Source organism: Pongo pygmaeus, chromosome 1, assembly GCF_028885625.2.
Source record: "Pongo pygmaeus isolate AG05252 chromosome 1, NHGRI_mPonPyg2-v2.0_pri, whole genome shotgun sequence".
NCBI lineage: Eukaryota > Metazoa > Chordata > Mammalia > Primates > Hominidae > Pongo > Pongo pygmaeus.
Window position 1 is genome coordinate 47969416 of NC_072373.2, and position 17882 is coordinate 47987297.

The 17882-nt window shown below is 44.2% G+C and overlaps 2 protein-coding genes across 3 annotated transcripts in view; one reads left to right on the forward strand and one right to left on the reverse strand.

The window, feature by feature from the left end:
* The window catches only part of CSRP1 (cysteine and glycine rich protein 1), a 56873-nt gene that overhangs the window by 5110 nt on the left and 33881 nt on the right, over nt 1–17882 (forward strand). The window lies entirely within an intron of this gene.
* On the reverse strand, nt 1777–17026 carry LOC129019581 (small ribosomal subunit protein eS10-like). 2 transcript variants are annotated; one of them, XM_063647358.1, is made up of 5 exons: nt 14631–17026; nt 13672–13795; nt 5893–5943; nt 4997–5078; nt 1777–3884 (listed from the first exon to the last, which is right to left on the reverse strand). In XM_063647358.1, the coding sequence occupies exon 1, from the start codon at nt 15239–15241 to the stop codon at nt 14744–14746; it is 498 nt and encodes a 165-aa protein (XP_063503428.1). In that variant the 5' UTR covers nt 15242–17026; the 3' UTR covers nt 1777–3884; nt 4997–5078; nt 5893–5943; nt 13672–13795; nt 14631–14743. The 2 variants fall into 2 exon arrangements, with proteins under 2 accessions (XP_063503428.1, XP_054318447.1); XM_054462472.2 differs by lacking the exons at nt 1777–3884; nt 4997–5078; nt 5893–5943 and adding an exon at nt 9852–9932.

A 17882-nucleotide genomic window follows, 5' to 3' on the forward strand; every position in this document is an offset into this window, starting at 1 on the left:
GGAGAATAGGGGTGGGGTTTGCAGGGAGAAAACCTGCCCCTTTAAGAAGCCTGGTTCTGGCTGTGGCAATCCTGTGGTATGGAAGATAATAATAGTCCCTACTTATATAGCATTTGCTGTGTGCCAACTGCTATGCTAAGCATTTAACATATATTAACCCATTTAATCTCCACAACAACCCTATGAAATCTGTACCACTTTTTATCTTCATTTTACAGAAGAAATTGTAAAGAAATTGTAAAGAAATTGAGGTCAAGTGTCTGGTCTGGGTCTCAGCTAGTAAGTGATAGAGGTAGGATTTGAACTGAGGGAGTCTGGCTCCTGAGTCCATGCTTTCAAATACTACATATATGCAGAGGAAAGGAGTCTTGATAGTCTCCATAGCAGTGTGGAGAGCTTGATCATGTACTAGTTCAGCACATTTCTTTATTTCTTTTCAACAGCTTTATTGAGGTACAATTTACATACCATAAAATTCACCCACTCGAAATACACAACTCTAAATCTAGAGTTGTGCAACCATGACCAGAACCAAGTTTTAGAACATTTCCACCACCCCAAAAAGCTACCTTGTTCCCTGTGCGTATTTTAAACTGAGTCTCAATTTTCTCAGCTGTAAAATGGGAATAACAGTGCCTGCCTCAGGTTTGTTATGAGCATTAAATCAACATGTAAATGGCACATGGTAATGGTCAACAAATGTTACCTATTATTATTATAGTCTCTTAGAGTCACTTAAATACAGACTTTTAGAGCTGGAAGTGGGAATGGTCGTGAAGACAATCTAATCAAACTCTCTCCTTTAACAGATAAAGAGATAACAGTGCCAAGATGTTAAGCAACTTGCCAATTAAGGACACAGTAAATCTAGTGGCAGAACTGGGAATGAAACCTGGGTTTCTTGGTTGGTACTTCAGTCCTCTCTTATCTCCTGAGAGACTTTCCACTCGAGGCACAGGAATATCATTGTCCAATACCCTCTTCACCTCCCATCTTTGCCATTTTTGTGGGTGCCTCCAGATCAATGCTGACTGGCAGGCATGGACCCTGGGACTTTGCTTGTGCTGGAATACATAGCGCTCTGGCTTTGGAGCAGGGAATGTGGCTGAGGCAGGCTGGGTGCAGAATCAGGGGACAAGATTCAATGTGGAGGCTGAGACAGGAATGTCCATTGTCAGAACACGGAATGCATTGACTAAAAGAATCCAGGACACAGCCAGTCCAACAGTCAGCTAGTGTCTGCAGTGCCAGCTTCATGGGCATATGACCTGTGGAGTCACACGGGGCCTCAAGCTTAGAAAGGCCCCCTGCTTGGTTTAATGCTTTGTTGTTGCCATCTTGAAATTCATAATGATTTTTAGCAAGAAATGTCACATTTTTATTTTGCACTGGATCTTGTAAATTATGTAGCTGGTTTTGCCCATGTGATAGCAGAGCTGCAGCCAGACTCTTAAGGCCCTAGTAAGGAATAGTGTCTCTCCACCCAGAACTTACTCACATGTAAACTCTATGTATAATACATAGTCATAGAGTCTTAATACCGAGCATTAGGAGAATCAAAGCCTGGGCAAAATATGGAGAACCTGCCTTTACAAAAAAATTTATTAAAATATTAGCCAGACATGGTGGCACATGCCTGTTGTCTCAACTACTCAAGAGGCTGAGATAGGAGGATGGCTTGAGCCTGGGAGGTTGAGGGTGCAGTGAGCCATGATTGTGCCATTGCACTCCAGCCTGGGCAGCAAAGTGAGACCCTGTCTAAAAACAAACAGAGAATAAAAGTTGTGAAACAATTTGCACATTATGATCCAATTTATGACAAAAGATGCCCCATTAAAGTATATCTTTCTATATGTACACATGCTTGTATGAAAGTATATTTTTTTAAGGTCTGGAAAAACACTTCAAACTGGCAGTCATCAAGGGAGTCATTAGCTTTTTCTGTGTGTTTGAGTTTGTTTTTTACAAGGAGAATCTATTCATGTATTACATACGTAATTATTTAAAAATTGTAAGATACTCCTAATACATTCTGTAAGCATTTTCCTGTATCAATAAATAGTCAGTAAATAGTCTTAAAATGCCAAGAAAAGGTGTCTTGAGAGGGGAAAGCAGAAGTAGGTGTGAAGAGGGACCCTGGAGAGTGGTAAACAGAGGCAAAGACTATTTCAGGCCATGACAGGGCCTGAGGGGAACAAGCTTGGATGTGAGGAAGGGAAAGGGAATACCGGGTGGGGGAACCCAGAGGTAGCTGGCGAGAGGGTGAGTGCTAGATGTCAGCTCCATTCAGATTTAGAGGCTGCGATGTCCACTTTGGTGAGGGTAGGGGAGGATGATAGGAGCTGGAAGTGGGTGAATTGCCAAATATGACTGGAGGTAAAGGCTGTAGAGGTGACTCCAGCTGTGGTGAGAAATGGATGAGGTGGAGGTAGGCAGGTGATCCCCTGCAAGGGAGAGAATGGGGCTCAGATGTTGGATTTACCAGAGAACGGGAGATTTGAGGCAGTGTGGCCCAGTGGTCAGAGGGCAAGCTTTGGAGTCAGGATGGCAATCAAATCCCAGATTCACTGCATCCTAACTGTGTAACCTTGAATTCCCCTCTGGGAAACAGAAATGATCTTGATAATAGCTATGTGGCAGGTCGCTGGGAAGATTTAATAAGATGATGGAGCTAAAGCATTGCATCCAGTGGCTGGCACAGACCCCCAAATCTTCCCCCTTTCTCTTTAATTGATTTTGTGGTTTGAGGCTCTTAAATGGCAAGAAATCATTTGCATGAATAAAGAGCCATTCTTCCAAGCACTTCCCTCCTAGTTTTCTGGGAGAGCCACTGGAAGCCAGGATTCAGAGTTCCATCCTGCAAAAGCTGAGCTGAGCTAGCCAGGAAGGAGGAGCTGACTGTGGCCCAAGGGCTGGGAAGCAAGGCAGAAGGGGAGAAGCCAGCCCTAATTCCCACGCTGCTAGTGCCAGCGAGGCTGACTTTGGGAAAACCTTGTCAGGGGTCACACTTTGGGATCTCTAGGAGCAAGGTGCTCTGTGAATGCTTATCTCAGATTCTCTCAACCCCTGGCCCTTTCAGTCCCCACCGCCCAGCTCCGGGGAGAGTATGAGTGACTGACAGGCCCTGCTGCAGCTGCAGCCTCCTCATTGTGGGTACAGATGTGCTCAGCAGCAGCTGTGACGCGGAACCCACACCTGTTCCCTAGATCAGCTGCTGTAACTGTACTCCTGGGAAAGCAGGCCAGGTGCCCAGGCCTTGCCAAAGCCAGGTCAGAAAGCAGGTGGAAAGTCGGGCATCTGCCTGTCACAGCAGCGGTGGAGGCTGCCTGGAAGGTCGTGGGGCCCTGGGAGTCTCAGCTACAGACTGGGCTCCTCTTCCAGCCCACACTTGTTCCCAGCTGTACGCCTCCCACAGGCCCTCTGTGGTTTTCTGACCCCCTCCCTGGGCACCACCACATTGGGGTAGGAGAGACTGAGGAGCTAGGAAGGAGGCGGGGAGTCTTGAATGGGATGCCTCTGGCCATCTGTTATTCTGGGCCTGTAAGCTGTAAAGTCAGGGGACTTGTCCTGGGTGGTGGAGGCGCCCTGGAGCTGAGCAGCAATGAGGACCGGAGGAGTCAAAGAGAACTGGGGCAGGGAGAGGCCAAGGATGAGCGTGCGTCTGGAAATGAGAGCAGGAGAGCCTCTTGCGTGGCTTTGGCCGTGGAGACCTTCGTTCCGGAGACTCTGGGCTGCCACGGGAGAATTCCACTGAGCATGTGTCGGGGGCAGGCCCGGGCGGGTGGCCGTGGGAGCGCTGCACAAACTCTGCTCCAGGCCTTGGCCAGCCAAAGCGCCGCTCCGGGAGAGCCTGGATACCGGGTGAATCCAGAAATCCCAGGTCCCTGGGAAAATTTCAACAAGGCAACTCTGACACGCGTCCTCTGACACCCAGACCGACACAATATATTGCTCATGCCAATACACATAAAAACCTCCCGATAGAAAACCAGATGGTGAGTTGGCATTGCTGATGTCTGGATTCTACACCCACACCCCACATAGTGCTTATAAAGAACACACCCTCCACTCCTCCAGCCCACTCCACGTTCAGGGAGAGGAATCTTGAGCCCGTGATGCTCGTAATGATGCTAACGCCTCAATGGAACGGTGCTCGCCAATTTCCCCAGTATCTCTGGCAGTGCCAGGAGAAACAGCACATGTGGCAAGCAGCTCCCGGCCAGATGTGGGACACTGCTGACCCCTGCTGGCGCTTTTCTCTCTGCGCCAACCAGGGAGAGCCCCAGGGAGAATGCAATATTGGAAAAACCTTGCAATCTGTCTGGGAGGGGTAGGAAGAAATACCCCAGCTCAGAATCTCCTCATCTGGAGTGCCTTTGACGAGACTAAGATGAAATTACAGTAAAACCCAGACTGAGTTTCTGGGAGGAGTGAGACAGACTAATAGTATGTCCCCTTCAGCCTTTGTGGCCTGGAAAACCCTGCTGCCAATCCCCTTGAAACTAAATTGGGAAACCATTAGCAACATTCCTTTAGCCAAGCTCAACCATTAGGAGGAAAAAAAAAGTAAGAAAGAAAGAAAAAGAAAAGAAAAGAAAAAAAACACCATCCACAAGTAGCCCAAGATTTTCCAGTTACAATCAACCCCTTCCTTGGCCCACCCCCTGTCCTGCCCCAACCCCTTGCAGAGTCTTTGTGAAGTTTTAGCTTAATTTATTGTGGGTTTAATATTCCCCTTAGGCTAAGATGTAATCATCATGGGTTTAATACTTTTCTTTCCATGAGAGAGAGTGGCGCTGTGCTCTTTGAAAAATCTTTACTAAGGCCAGGCGTGGTGGCTCACGACTGTAATCCCAGCACTTTGGGAGGCCTAGGTGGGTGGGTCATCTGAGGTCAGGAGTTTGAGACCAGCCTGGCCAACATGGCGAAATCCCGGCTCTACTAAAAGTACAAAAATTAGTCGGGCGTGGTGGTGGGTGCTTGTAATCCCAGTTACCTGGGAGGCTGAGGCAGGAGAATTGCTTGAACCCGGGAGACAGAGGTTGCAGTGAGCCGAGATCGTGCCACTTCACTGCAGCCTAGGCGACAAGAGTGAAACATAAAAAAAAAAAAGAATCACTTTGTACCCACAGAGACGAAGTTCAAGTCTTCCAGAATCTCTACTGGAATAGTCACAGCAACCAAAGGAGGACCAGGACTCTGATAATTCCAACAGAATTAGTATGGAAGCCCCACAGCACAGAGAAGTGGTTCCATTATTAAAACTCTTTTCTCTGGCTGGGCATGGTGGCTTGCCCTGTAATCCCAGCACTTTGGGAAGCCAAGACGGGCAGATTGCTTGCGTCCTGTAGTTCAAGACCAGCCTTGGCAATGTGACAAAACCCCATCTCTATAAGAAACACAAAATAATTAGCCAGTTGTGGTGGTGCATGTCTGTGGTTCCAGCTACTCGGGAGGCTGAGGTGGGAGGATCACCTGAGCCCAGGAGGCGGAGGTTGCAGTGAGTCGAGACTGCACCACCGCACTCCAGCCTGGGCAACAGTGTGAGACCCTGCCTCAAACAACAACAACAACAACACAACCCTTTCTCTCCTTTGCACCCTACTCTAGACCCAGAGCTCTTTTTCACTTTGTTGTTAAACTCCATCAAGGGTGTGTATACCCCCTATCACTCTACAACCCATCATCATTAGGCCTCCACTCTGAACACTCCTACAAAGGCAATCATGGGCCTCTTAATAGCTAATCTAACGTACATATTCCAGTTCTCATTTTACTTGCCCTCTATAGCATCTGACATTTTAATGTCTATTCATTCATTATTTATTTTAAAATTTATTATGAACTATTTTAGGCCTGCAAAAGGTATAGAGAATAATATAACAAACATACCTGTTCTATTAGTCAGGGTTCTCCAGAAAAGCAGAATCAATAGAATGTACACTATAGAGAGACAGGGAGGGGATGGAGGGGGAAAGAGAGGTGGGAGGGAGAGGGAGAAAGACAGAGAGGGAGAGAGAAAGAGATTTATTGTAAGGAATTGGCTCATGCAATTGTAGAAACTGACAAGTCCCAAGATCTGCAGGGTGAGTCAGCAAGCTGGAGACCTAGGAGAGTCTATAGCGTGTTAGTTCCAGTCCAAAGTCTGAAGGCCTTAGAAACAGAAGGGCTGATGATGTAGTTCCCATCCAAAGGCCAGCAGGTTCGAGACCCAGGAAGAACCAGTGTTTCAGTTCAAGTCTGAAGGCAGGAAAAAGCCAATGTCCCAGTTTGAAGGCAGTTAGGCAAGAGGAATTTAGACCCAGGAAGAACCAGTGTTTCAGTTCAAGTCTGAAGGCAGGAAAAAGCCAATGTCCCAGTTTGAAGGCAGTTAGGCAAGAGGAATTCGCTTTTAATTAGGGAAGAGTCAGCCTTTTTCGTTCTATTTAGGCCATCAACTGATTGGATAAGGCCCACCTATATTAGAGAGGGCAATTTGCTTTACTCATTCTACTGATTTAAATGTTAATCTCAACCAAAAACACCCTCACAGAAACATCCAGAATAATATTTTACCAAATATCTGGGCATCTTTTGGCCCAGACAAGTTGACACATAAAATTTAACCATCACACCTGTAAATGCCCTGAGTTTAAGAAATAAAGCATTATGACCAGGTGCAGTGGCTCATGCCTGTAATCCCAGCACTTTGGGAGGCCAAGGCGGGCAGATCATGAGGTCAGGAGATCGAGACCATCCTGGCTAACACGGTGAAACCCTGTCTCTACTAAAAATACAAAAAATTAACCGGGCGTGGTGGCGGGCACCTGTAGTCCCAGCTACTCCAGAGGCTGAGGCAGGAGAACCACATGAACCTGGGAGGTGGAGCTTGCAGTGAGCCGAGATCATGCCACTGCACTCCATCCAGCCTGGGTGACACAGCGAGACTCCATCTCAAAAAAAAAAAGAAAGAAAGCATTACAAATATAGTTTAAGCTCCTCCTCTATTGCATTCCTTTCTCTCCCCCCAGAGGAAACGTTATTCTGAATTTGGAGTTAATTATTCCCATGCATTTTTTTTTTTTACTATATTATACACTCTATATGCATTGCATTTTAACTATATGAATAACATCATGCTGTGTATATTCTTCTACAATTTTCTTTTTTGACTCAACAAATTTGTAAAGTTCATCCATGTTAATGCATATAGCTTTAGTTTACTCATTTTCACTGCTGTATAATATTCCATTGTACAACTACACTCTAATTTATTTATTTTATTTTATTTTTCTTTGAGACAGAATTTCACTCTGTTGCCCAGGCTGGAGTGCAATGGCATAATCTCGGCTCACTGCAACCTCTGCTTTCCAGTTTCAAGCGATTCTCCTACCTCAGCCTCCTAAGTAGCTGGGATTACAGGTGCCCACCACCATACCTGGCTAATTTTTGTATATTTAGTAGAGATGGGATTTCACCTTGTTGGCCAGGCTGGTCTCGAACTCCTGACCTCGTGATCTGCCCACTTCAGCCTTCCAAAGTGCTGAGATTACAGGTGTGAGCCATTGCGCCTGGCCTATTTATTTTATTGTTTCTAGTTTTTTTGCAATTACAAACCGTGCTGCTATGGAAATTCTTGTGAAGATCTTATTGTGTACATTTGTGTTTCTCCAGTAGTCTACCCAGGAGTGAAACTGATGGCCGCAGACCCTGGACACTTTAACTTTACCATATTCATCCTAACACTGGTATTGTCAGACTGTTTTTTTGGACAACCAGATGGATGTGAGATTGTAGATTATCATGATTTTAATTTGTATTTCACCAACTATTAATAGGATTGAGCATCTTTTCATAAGTTTGTTCAGATTAGAATTGCCTTCTATTCCTATTTCCTAATCTTTTTCCAATTATATTGTTGGTTATTTTCTTTTGGATATATAATAATTCTATAGTGTGGCCAATTGCCCTTTTTCCGTTACATGTTTTTCTCTTATCCTTTCCAAACTGGTGGCTTCTGTCTCAGCAGCTTTTTAATAGCTTTATTAAGGTATAATTAACATAGCCTAAAATTCACCCATGGTAAAGGTACGATTCAATGATTTTTAGTAAATTTAAAGAGTTGTGTAACTATTACCACAGCCTAGTTTTAGAACATTTATAACATCCCAAAGCAATCCTTCCTACCCATTTGCAATCAATCTCACCCTCAGCCACAGGCAACCACTAATGTGCTTTCTATCTCTATAGATTTTTCTTTTCTAGACATTTAATATAAATGAAATAATCTAATTTATGGTCTTTTGCATCTGGCTCTTTTCACTTAGAATATTTTTTTTTTTTTTTTTTTTTTTGAGACAGAATCTCGCTCTGTCGCCTAGGCTGGAGTGCAGTGGTGCGATCTGGGCTCACTGCAAGCTCTGCCTCCCGGGTTCACGCCATTCTCCTGCCTCAGCCTCCTGAGTAGCTGGTACTACAGGCGCCCGCCACCATGCCCGGCTAATTTTTTGTATCTTTAGTACAGACGGGGTTTCACCGTGTTAGCCGGGATGGTCTTGATCTCCTGACCTCGTGATCCGCCCACCTCAGCCTCCCAAAGTGCTGGGATTACAGGCATGAGCCACCACGCCTGGCCTTTGAATAATGTTTTTAAGGTTCATTTTGGTATAGCTATAGTAGTTTTTTTTTCTTTTTATTGCTGAGTAGTATTTCATTGTATGAATACAGCACATTTTCTTTATTTACCAGTTAATGGATTTTTGGCTTAATGATCTCTGACGAGAAATAGCTCTCACATTTATATTTGACCACCTGCATGTAATGTGTCTTTTTCCCCCTATGGCTGCTTTTAAGATTTTCTCTTTATTTTTGGTTTTCAGCAATTTTACTCTGATGTACCAAGTGTGATTTTTTTTTCTTTTTTCTTTTTTTTTTTTTTTTTTTTTGAGACAGAGTCTCACTCAGTCGCCCAGGCTGGAGTGCAATGGTGTGATTTCAGCTCACTGAAACCTCTGCTTCCTGGGTTCAAATGATTCTCCTGCCTTAGCCTCCCAAGTAACTGAGATTACAGGCACCCACCACCACTCCTGGTTAATTTTTGTATTTTTAGTAGAGATGGGGTTTCACCATGTTGGCCATGCTGGTCTCAAACTCCTGACCTCAGGTGATCCGTCCACTTCAGCCTCCCAAAGTGCTGGGATTACAGGTGTGAGTCACCACACCCGGCTCTGGCTAATTTTATATTTTTAGTAGAGACCGGGTTTCACCAAATTGTCCAGGCTGGTTTTGAATTCCTGACCTCAAATGAGCTGCCTGCCTTGGTCTCCCAAAGTGCTGGGATTACACGCATAAGCCACTGCGCCTGGCCCCAAGTATGATTTTTAAAAAGTTTATCCTGCTTGGGGTTAGTTGAACTTTTTGGACCTGTGGATTGTTATTTTTCATCAACTTTTAAGCCACTGTTTCTTTAAATATTTTTCTGCCTTATTGTTTCTTTCTTTTCCTTATGGAACTCTAATTGCATGTATGTTAGACTGCTTACTATTATCCCACAGTTTGCTAATGCTCTGTTCATTTTTTTCAACCATTTTTTCCTCTCTCCACTTCAATTTAGATAATTTTTATTAGCTTATATTCAATTCACTTATTTTTTTCTTCTGCAGTGTCTAATTTGCTGTTAAGCCATCCAGTAAGTCTTCATACATTGTATTTTTCAATTTTGTAATTTCCCTTTAGTTTGTTCTTGAATTTCCATTTCTTTTGAAATACCTTATCTCTATACCTATTGTGTCTTTTTTTTTCCTTTAAAATTTTCAGCATACTTATAATTGTTGTTTTAAAGCCTTTGTCTGCTGATTCTCATAACTAGATCACCTGATGGTCTTGTTGTCTTGTGATTATGAGTCATAGTTTTCTACTTCTTCATACGTCACACAAAATTTGTGTTCTGTACCCTGTGTGTGAAATAGAAGTAGAGGTTAGCAGTAGAGATTTAAGTATAATTTTTGTGTTTTGTTTTCATTTTTCAGGGAGTGGAAGCTTTTCCCTCTGTTTGGTGGTTAAAGTGCATAAACATAGGATTATTACATCCTCTTGGTGAAATGACCCCTAATCATTATGAAATATCCTTCTTTATCTCTGGTAATATTATTTGCTCTGAAATCAACTCTTGTTGTTGTTATTGTTTCATTTCATTTTTGTTTTTTGAGACAGGGTCTCACTCTGTCACCTAGGCTGGAGTGCAGTGGCACGACCACGGCTCACTGCAACCTCTGCCTCCTGGGCTCAGGTGATCCTCCCATCTCAGCCTCCCAAGTAGCTAGGACTACAGGCCTGCACCACCACACCTGGCTAATTTTTTGTATTCTTTGTAGAGACAGGCTTTCACCATATTGCCAAGACTGGTCTGAAATCAACTTTGTCTGGTGTTAATACAGCAACTCCAACCTTCTTTTGACTAATGTTAGCGTAGTATATTCTTCCTATCCTTTTAAAGATTTTATATTTAAAGTTCATTTCTTGTAGATAGCAAATAATTGAGTCTTACTTTAAAAAAAAAATCCATCTAACAGTCTCTGCCTTTAAAATGAAGTGTTTAGGCCATTTAGATTTAATGTGATTATTGATGTGGTTGGATTTGAGTCTATCACTTTGCTGTTTATTTATTTAATTTTTTTGGGACAGAGTCTCACTCTGTCACCCAGGCTGGAGTGCAGTGGTGCAATCTCGGCCCACTGCAACCTCCGCCTCCCGGGTTCAAGAGATTCTTCTGCCTCAGCCTCCAGAGTAGCTGGGATTACAGGTGCACGCAACCACACCAGGCTAATTTTTGTATTTTTAGTAGAGACAGGGTTTCACCATGTTGGCCAGGCTGGTCTCAAACTCCAGACCTCAAATGATCCGCCCGCCTTGGCCTCCCAAAGTGCTGGGATTACAGGCCTGAGTCACCACACCTGGCTCCATTGTTTATTTTCTATTTGTCCCATCTGTTCTTTGTTCAATTTTTTCTCTTTTTCTGCTTTAGATTGATTATTTTCACAATTCCATTTATCTCCTTTGCTGGTTTATTAGCTATAACTCTTTGTTTTATTATTTCAGTGGTTGCTTTAGGATTCATACCATTTATCTTTAGCTTACCCAAATCTACCTTCAAATGATATTATACCATTTCATGCATAGTATAAGAACCTTGCAATAATGTGCTTCCATTTCTCTCCTCCTGACCTTTATACTATTATAACCATGCATTTACTTTTCCAAATGTTATAAACCCTAAAATACATTCTTATTATTTTTGTTTAAATAGTCAGCTATCTTTTTAAAAGTATTAAATAATTTTCTTCTTTTCTTTTTTTTTTTTTGAGATGGAATCTTTCTCTGTCGCCCAGGCTGGAGTGCAGTGGCACTATCTCGGCTCACTGAAACCTCCACCTCCCGGGTGCAAGTGATTCTCCTGCTTCAGCCTCCCTAATAGCTGGGATTACAGGCGCCCGCCACCGCACCTGGCTAATTTTTGTATTTTTAGTAGAAATGGGGTTTCACCCCTGACCTCAAGTGATCTGCCTGCCTCGGCCTCCGAATGTGCTGGGATTACAGGCGTGAGCCACCGCACCCAGCCAGTTTTAAATAATTTTTTTAAAATCGTATTTTTTACTCATGTAGCTACCATTTCTTCTACTCTTTATTTCTAAAAGATATTTTTTCTAGATATAGAATTCTATGTTGACAATTTTTTAAAAGAACTTAAAAATGTTACTCTGCTGTCTTCTTGCTTGTATTGTTTCCAATGAAAAATAAGACATCATCTTTATCTCTGTTCCTTCTTTTTACTTCCGCCTTAAGGACTTACTTTAATATTTCTTATATTGGGGTCTGCTTGTTGTGAATTATTTCCCCTTTCACATGTCTGAACATGTCTTCATTTCACTTTTAATTTTTAAAACAGCTTTATTAGTATACAATTTACATACCAAACAAGTCACCTATTGAAAATATACAACTCAGCTGGGCACAGTGGCTCGTGCCTATAATCCTAGCACTTTGCGGGGCTGAGACAGGTGAATTGCTTGAGCCCAGAAGTTCGAGACCAGTCTGGGCAATGTAATGAGACCTTTTTTTTTTTTTTTTTTGAGATGGAGTTTTGCTCTTCTTGCCCAGGCTGGAGTGCCATGGCGCAGTCTTGGTTCACTGTAACCTCTGCCTCCAAGGTTCAGGTGATTCTCCTGTCTCAGCCTCCCAAGTAGCTGGGATTACAGGCACCTGCCACCATGGCTAATTTTTGTATTTTTAGCAGAGACGGGGTTTCACCATGTTGGCCAGGCTGGATGAGACCTCATTTCTACAAAAAATCCAAAAAATGAGGTGGGAGGATTGCTTGAGCCCAGGAGGTTGAGGCTTCAATAAGCCGAGATCGCGCCACTGCACTCCCAGCTGGGTGACAGAGTGAGACCTGCCCTGCCCCACCCCCACAGAAAAGAAAATGTACAACTCAATGATTTAAAAAAACTACTTAATTGGGATATAACTGACATACAAAAAGCTGTACATATTTAGTGTATACAACTTAATGAATTTCAATAGTTTTTAGTATATTCACACAGTTCTGCAACTATCACTACAGTCTAATTTTAGAACATTTATCACCCCAAAAAGAAACCTGGTACCCATTACAAGTCACTCTCCACTCTTCTGTGCCCCCACCCCAGCCCTAACAACTGCGAACTTACTTTCTGACCCTGTAGAAAGAAACCGCTAATTTATTATACTTTCTGATCTCTCCAGACTCAGCTCCTTCTCAACTCAGGAAATCTCCGAGCTTTGCTTAGGTTCCTTCTGCTGCGCCACAGCTTGGAAGCTCTTTCACGTGGAAAGCTGGGAAAATCAGAGGGCACCTCATTTGTTTCTCATCTCTCATAGACCACTCTCCTTTATTGCCTATTTCCAGTGTCCTGAAAACTGTTGTTTGATATATTTTGCCCTCTGTTGTTGTTTTAAGCAGGAAGATACATGTTACTCCATCTTTGCCAGAGGCAGATGTCCATTAAAATGAAACTCCCACAGGGCCGGGGGTGCAGTGCCTCACGCCTGTAATCCCAGCACCTTGGAGGCCAATGGGGGCAGATCACTTGAGGTCAGGAATTGGAGACCAGCCTGGCCAACATGGCAAAACCCTGTCTCTACTAAAAATACAAACATTAGCTGGGCGTGGTGGCACTCACCTGTAATCCCACCTACTCAGGAGGCTAAGGTGGAAGAATCGCTGGAACCCAGTGGGTGGAGGTTGCAGTGAGCCAAGATCACGCCACTGCACTCCAGCCTGGGCAACAGAACAAGACACTGTCAAAAAAAAAAAAAAAGAAAGAAAAGAAAAGAGAGAGAAAGGAAGGAAGGAAGGAAGGAAGGAAGGAAGGAAGGAAGGAAGGAAAAAAAGAGCCACATTAAACAAACCTGACTGAGAACCCACAGGTCTCCAGATACTACATTTGTGGAACATCAGTTTAAGAAATTTTATATAATAACAAAAAGGCAAATAATTTAAAAATAGGTAAAGTCGAGGCATAGTAATCCCAGGACTTTGGGAAGCTGAGGTAGGAGAATTGCTTGAAGCCAGGAGTATGAGAGCAGCCTAGGCAACATATTGAGATCCCGTCTCTACAAAAAGTTCAAAAATTAGTTGGGCATAGGGACACATACCTGTAGTTCTAGCTACTTGGAAGGCTGAGGAGGGAGGATTGCTTGAGTCCAGGAGTTACAAGTTACAGTGAGCTATGATCACACTGCTGCACTCTCTCCTGGATGGCAGAGTGAGACCCTGTCTCTGAAAAAGAAAAAAAAAAAGGAAAGAAAGAAAAATAGGTAAAAAGGGGCACATGTTCTCAGGATCTCCTGAGGGCTGCATCATGAGAAAAAAATTAAATATAAAATAAGTAAAAGATTTAAATAGCCGGGCGCGGTGGCTCACACCTGTAATCTCAGCACTTTGGGAGGCCGAGGAGGGCAGATCATGAGGTCAGGAGTTCAAGACCAGCCTGGCCAACATGGTGAAACCCTGTCTCTACTAATAAGACAAAAATTAGCGGGTGTGGTGGTGTGCGCCTATACTCCCAGCTACTTGGGAGGCTGAGGCAGGAGAATCACTTGAACCCGGGAGGCGGAGGTTGTGGTGAGCCAAGATCGCGCCATTGCACTCCAGCCTGGGCAACAAGAGTGGAACTCCATCTCCAAGATTGCACCATCGCAATCCAGCCTGGGCAACAAGAATGAAACTCCATCTCAAAAAAAAAAAAAAAAAAAAAAAAAAACTGATTGAGGAGAGCAAAGATCACCTGGTGACCATCAAGCCGACCATCCAGAGGCAACATTTCTTATCTGAGGAATTTAGAAGTAATTAGATGTCCCTATTATTCTAAAGCAAGCATCTGGTACCAGGCTTTTAAAAAAATTTTTTAAGTAACTAGAATTTCTGTACATCTCCCAAATGAATGCATGTTGAAACTCGTTGTGCAGCCCTTGCTGACATTAAGGCACCAAAATATCTACAAATGTAATCACTTATCACGACCTCTGTGGCTAATATGGTCCACATTACTCCTAAGCTCCTGCTTTAAGGTCCATAAATACCCCTAAGGAAAAGTCTGCCGTGGCACACTTACTTTTCTCATGCTGAGGCACCTCACTGCACTCTTCTGCAGCTTTCTTTCTTTCTTTCAAGTTTTTTTTTTTTTTGACTGTAAGTTTATTCATTGCATAATAATCCTCTCCAATTTTACTGAGGTGGCTGACCACGTCCACAACCAAATCCATCTCTAAACTGGAATTCGGTTGCTGACCCAGCCCCAGCCTCGGCTTTCTTGTTGGCACCAGGGGGCACAGCACTCCGTTTGTAGGTATCTCTGTTGGCTTCCCCTCTTGTGAGTCTTGCAGGTTGCTCACCCTCCAGACCTTCAGGCCAAGGCCTGCCAGTCTCTGGACCGCTGCGGCGTAGGGTGGCAGGCACAATCTCCGAGGGCAGATGAAGGTAATCACAGAGATACTGGATACCCTCATTGGTAAGGTACCAGTAGAAATGTCTCCAGGCAAACTGTTCCTTCGCGTAGCCTCGGGACTTGAGAGACTGCATGGCCTTCATGACACGAAGGTTGGGCACATTCTTGTCTGCCAGCTCCGGGTGCTTAGGCATGTGGACATCCTTCTTGGCCACCATGACTCCCTCCTTAAAAAGGAGTTCATAAATGGCAATCCAGTTCTTCTTAGGCATCAACATCTCGGTGGCTATAGGGTCCGGGTGTGGGCTGGAAAAGTGCGTTCTTTCTTTCTAATAAAACTTTCCTTTTTCAAACCTATACTGTTGTCAGTAAATTCTTCCTACCAACCCATGAGTCAACTCCTTTTTTTTTTTTTTTTTTTTTTTGAGACGGAGTTTCACTCTTGTGGCCCAGGCTGGAGTGCAATGGCACGATCTTGGCCCACTGCAACCTCCACCTCCCGGGTTCAAGCGATTCTCCTGTCTCCACCTCCCGAGTAGCTGGGATTACAGCCACGCACCACCACACCTGGCTAATTTTTGTATTTTTAGTAGAGAAGGGTTTTCACCATGTTGGACTGGTCTGGAACTCTGGAACTCCTGACCTCAGGCGATCCACCTGCCTCGGCCTCCCAGAGTGCTGGGATTACAGGCGTGCGCCATTGCGAGCAGCGAGTCAACCACTCTTTGATGCGGGGCTCTGACACCTTACCCAGCACCAATGACTTTATAAATAAAATGTTCTATGTCCGTGCATATTATTTGGCAATTAAAAAGGAATGAAATACTTATACACATTAGTGAAAGAAATAAAAATATTTCACCTTAAAATATCCTTCTTTGACATATTTTGAGACAGCTGTTCAAAGGGCCTTGCAAACAGAAGTAGCCCTGCAAAGCTGTCTTTGGTGGGAGAGATTTGCATCTGTGGATAAAATCTTCACTGATGTGGGGCTTCTCTTCTTTAGATTTAGGAATGATTAACTGAGACTCTGACACCTTTAAAGGTTGAAAAGAAGTATTTACCATCAATTCTCTCTGAGGGCTGCTACCTGTGAGATTTCATCTACCTAACAAGACCACTTATGCTAGCCAGGCCTCATCTTTTCCCCCTCCCATAAGGTGTCTTGCCACTAAAACCTGCTTACCACTATAACCTGTTTTTGGCCATGCTCTGAGTCCCCATTCATTTTGTAACCTCAGGATGGTATGGGCCAGAAATGGTGGCTCATGCTTGTAATCCCAGCACTTTGGGAGGCGGAGGCAGGCGGATCACCTGAGGTCAGGAGTTTGAGACCAGCCTGGCCAACATGGTGAAACCCCATCTCTACCAAAAACTACAAAAATTAGCCAGGCATGGTGGCACACACCTGTAGTCCTAGCTACTCAAGAGGCTGAGGCAGGAGGATCGCTTGAATGTAGGAGGTGGAGGTTGCAGTGAGCCGAGATTGTGTCACTGCACTCCAGCCTGGGTGACAGAGTGAGACCCTGTCTCAAAAAAAAAAAAAAAAAAAAAGATGGTATGTAAGCTCTTATACCCCATTGGGAGGTTAGGGTAACTCTGCAGTACTCCCCCACGTGCATGTTAATAAATTTATATGCCTTTTCTCCAATTAATCTGCCTTTCATCAGTTGTTTTTTCAGTGATCCTTCAGAGGGCAAAGAGGAAGCTTTCCCTTAAGTTATATAAAATAAACTAGACACAAAAGACCACATATTGTATGGTTACATTTATGTGAAATGTTCAGGCCAGGCGCAGTGGCTCACACCTGTAGTCCCAGCAGTTTGGGAGGCCTAGATGGGCGGATCGCTTGAGTCCAGGAGTTTGAGACCAGCCTGGGCAGCATGGCGAAACCCCATCTCTACAAAAAATACATAAAAATTAGACAGACTTGGTGGCCTGCACCTGTAGTCCCAGCTACTGGGCAAGGGGGTAGAGGGTACTGAGGCAGGAGGCTTGCTAGAGGCCAGGAAGTGGAGGCTGCAGTAAGCCGTGATTGCGCCACTGTGCTCCAGCCTGGGGGACAGAGCCAGGCCCTGTCTCAAAAAAAAAAAAAAAAAAATCGAAACAGGGAACAGGCAAATTTATAGAAACATAAAGTGGATAAGCACTTGTGTAACCACCCAATGGCTTCTCCTTGCCTGATACCTAGACAGAGCAGATTTATCAAGACAGGGGAATTGCAATGAAGAGTTTAATTAATTTACAAAGAGCTTGGTGAAGGAGAGACAGAAGTTTTATTATGACTCAAACCAGTCTCCTGGAAAATGTGGAGACTGGAATTTTTAAGGATAATTTGGTGGAAGGGGGCCAGGAAGTGGAGAATGCTGATTGGCTGGGTCAGCGATGAAATCACAGGAGGTCAAAGTGGGATTTTTCTTGCTGTCCTCTGTTCCTGGGTGAGATCCCAGAACTGGTTGAGCTAGATTACTGATCTGGGTGGGGCCAGCTGGTGCATCAGAATGCAGTGTGAAAAATGTCTGGAGCACTGATCTTAGGTTTTACAATAATGATGTTATCTTTCGGAGCAATGGGGGAGGTTCAAAATCTCGTGGCCTGTCTGCATTAATCTTTTGAGACTGAGTCTCACTCTGTTGCCCAGGCTGGAATGCAGTGGCACGATCTTGGCTCACTGCAGCCTCCGCCTCCTGGGTTCAAGTGATTCTCCTGCCTCAGCCTCCCAAGTAGCTGGGACTACAGGCCCCCGCCACCACTCCCAGCTAATTTTTGTAATTTTAGTAGAGACAGGGTTTCACCATGTTGGGCAGGCTGGTCTCCAACTCCTGACCTCAGGTGATCTGCCCACCTCGGCCTCCCAAAGTGCTGGGATTACAGGCCTGAGCCACTGTGCACCCGGACTGTCTGCATTAATCTTGAGGC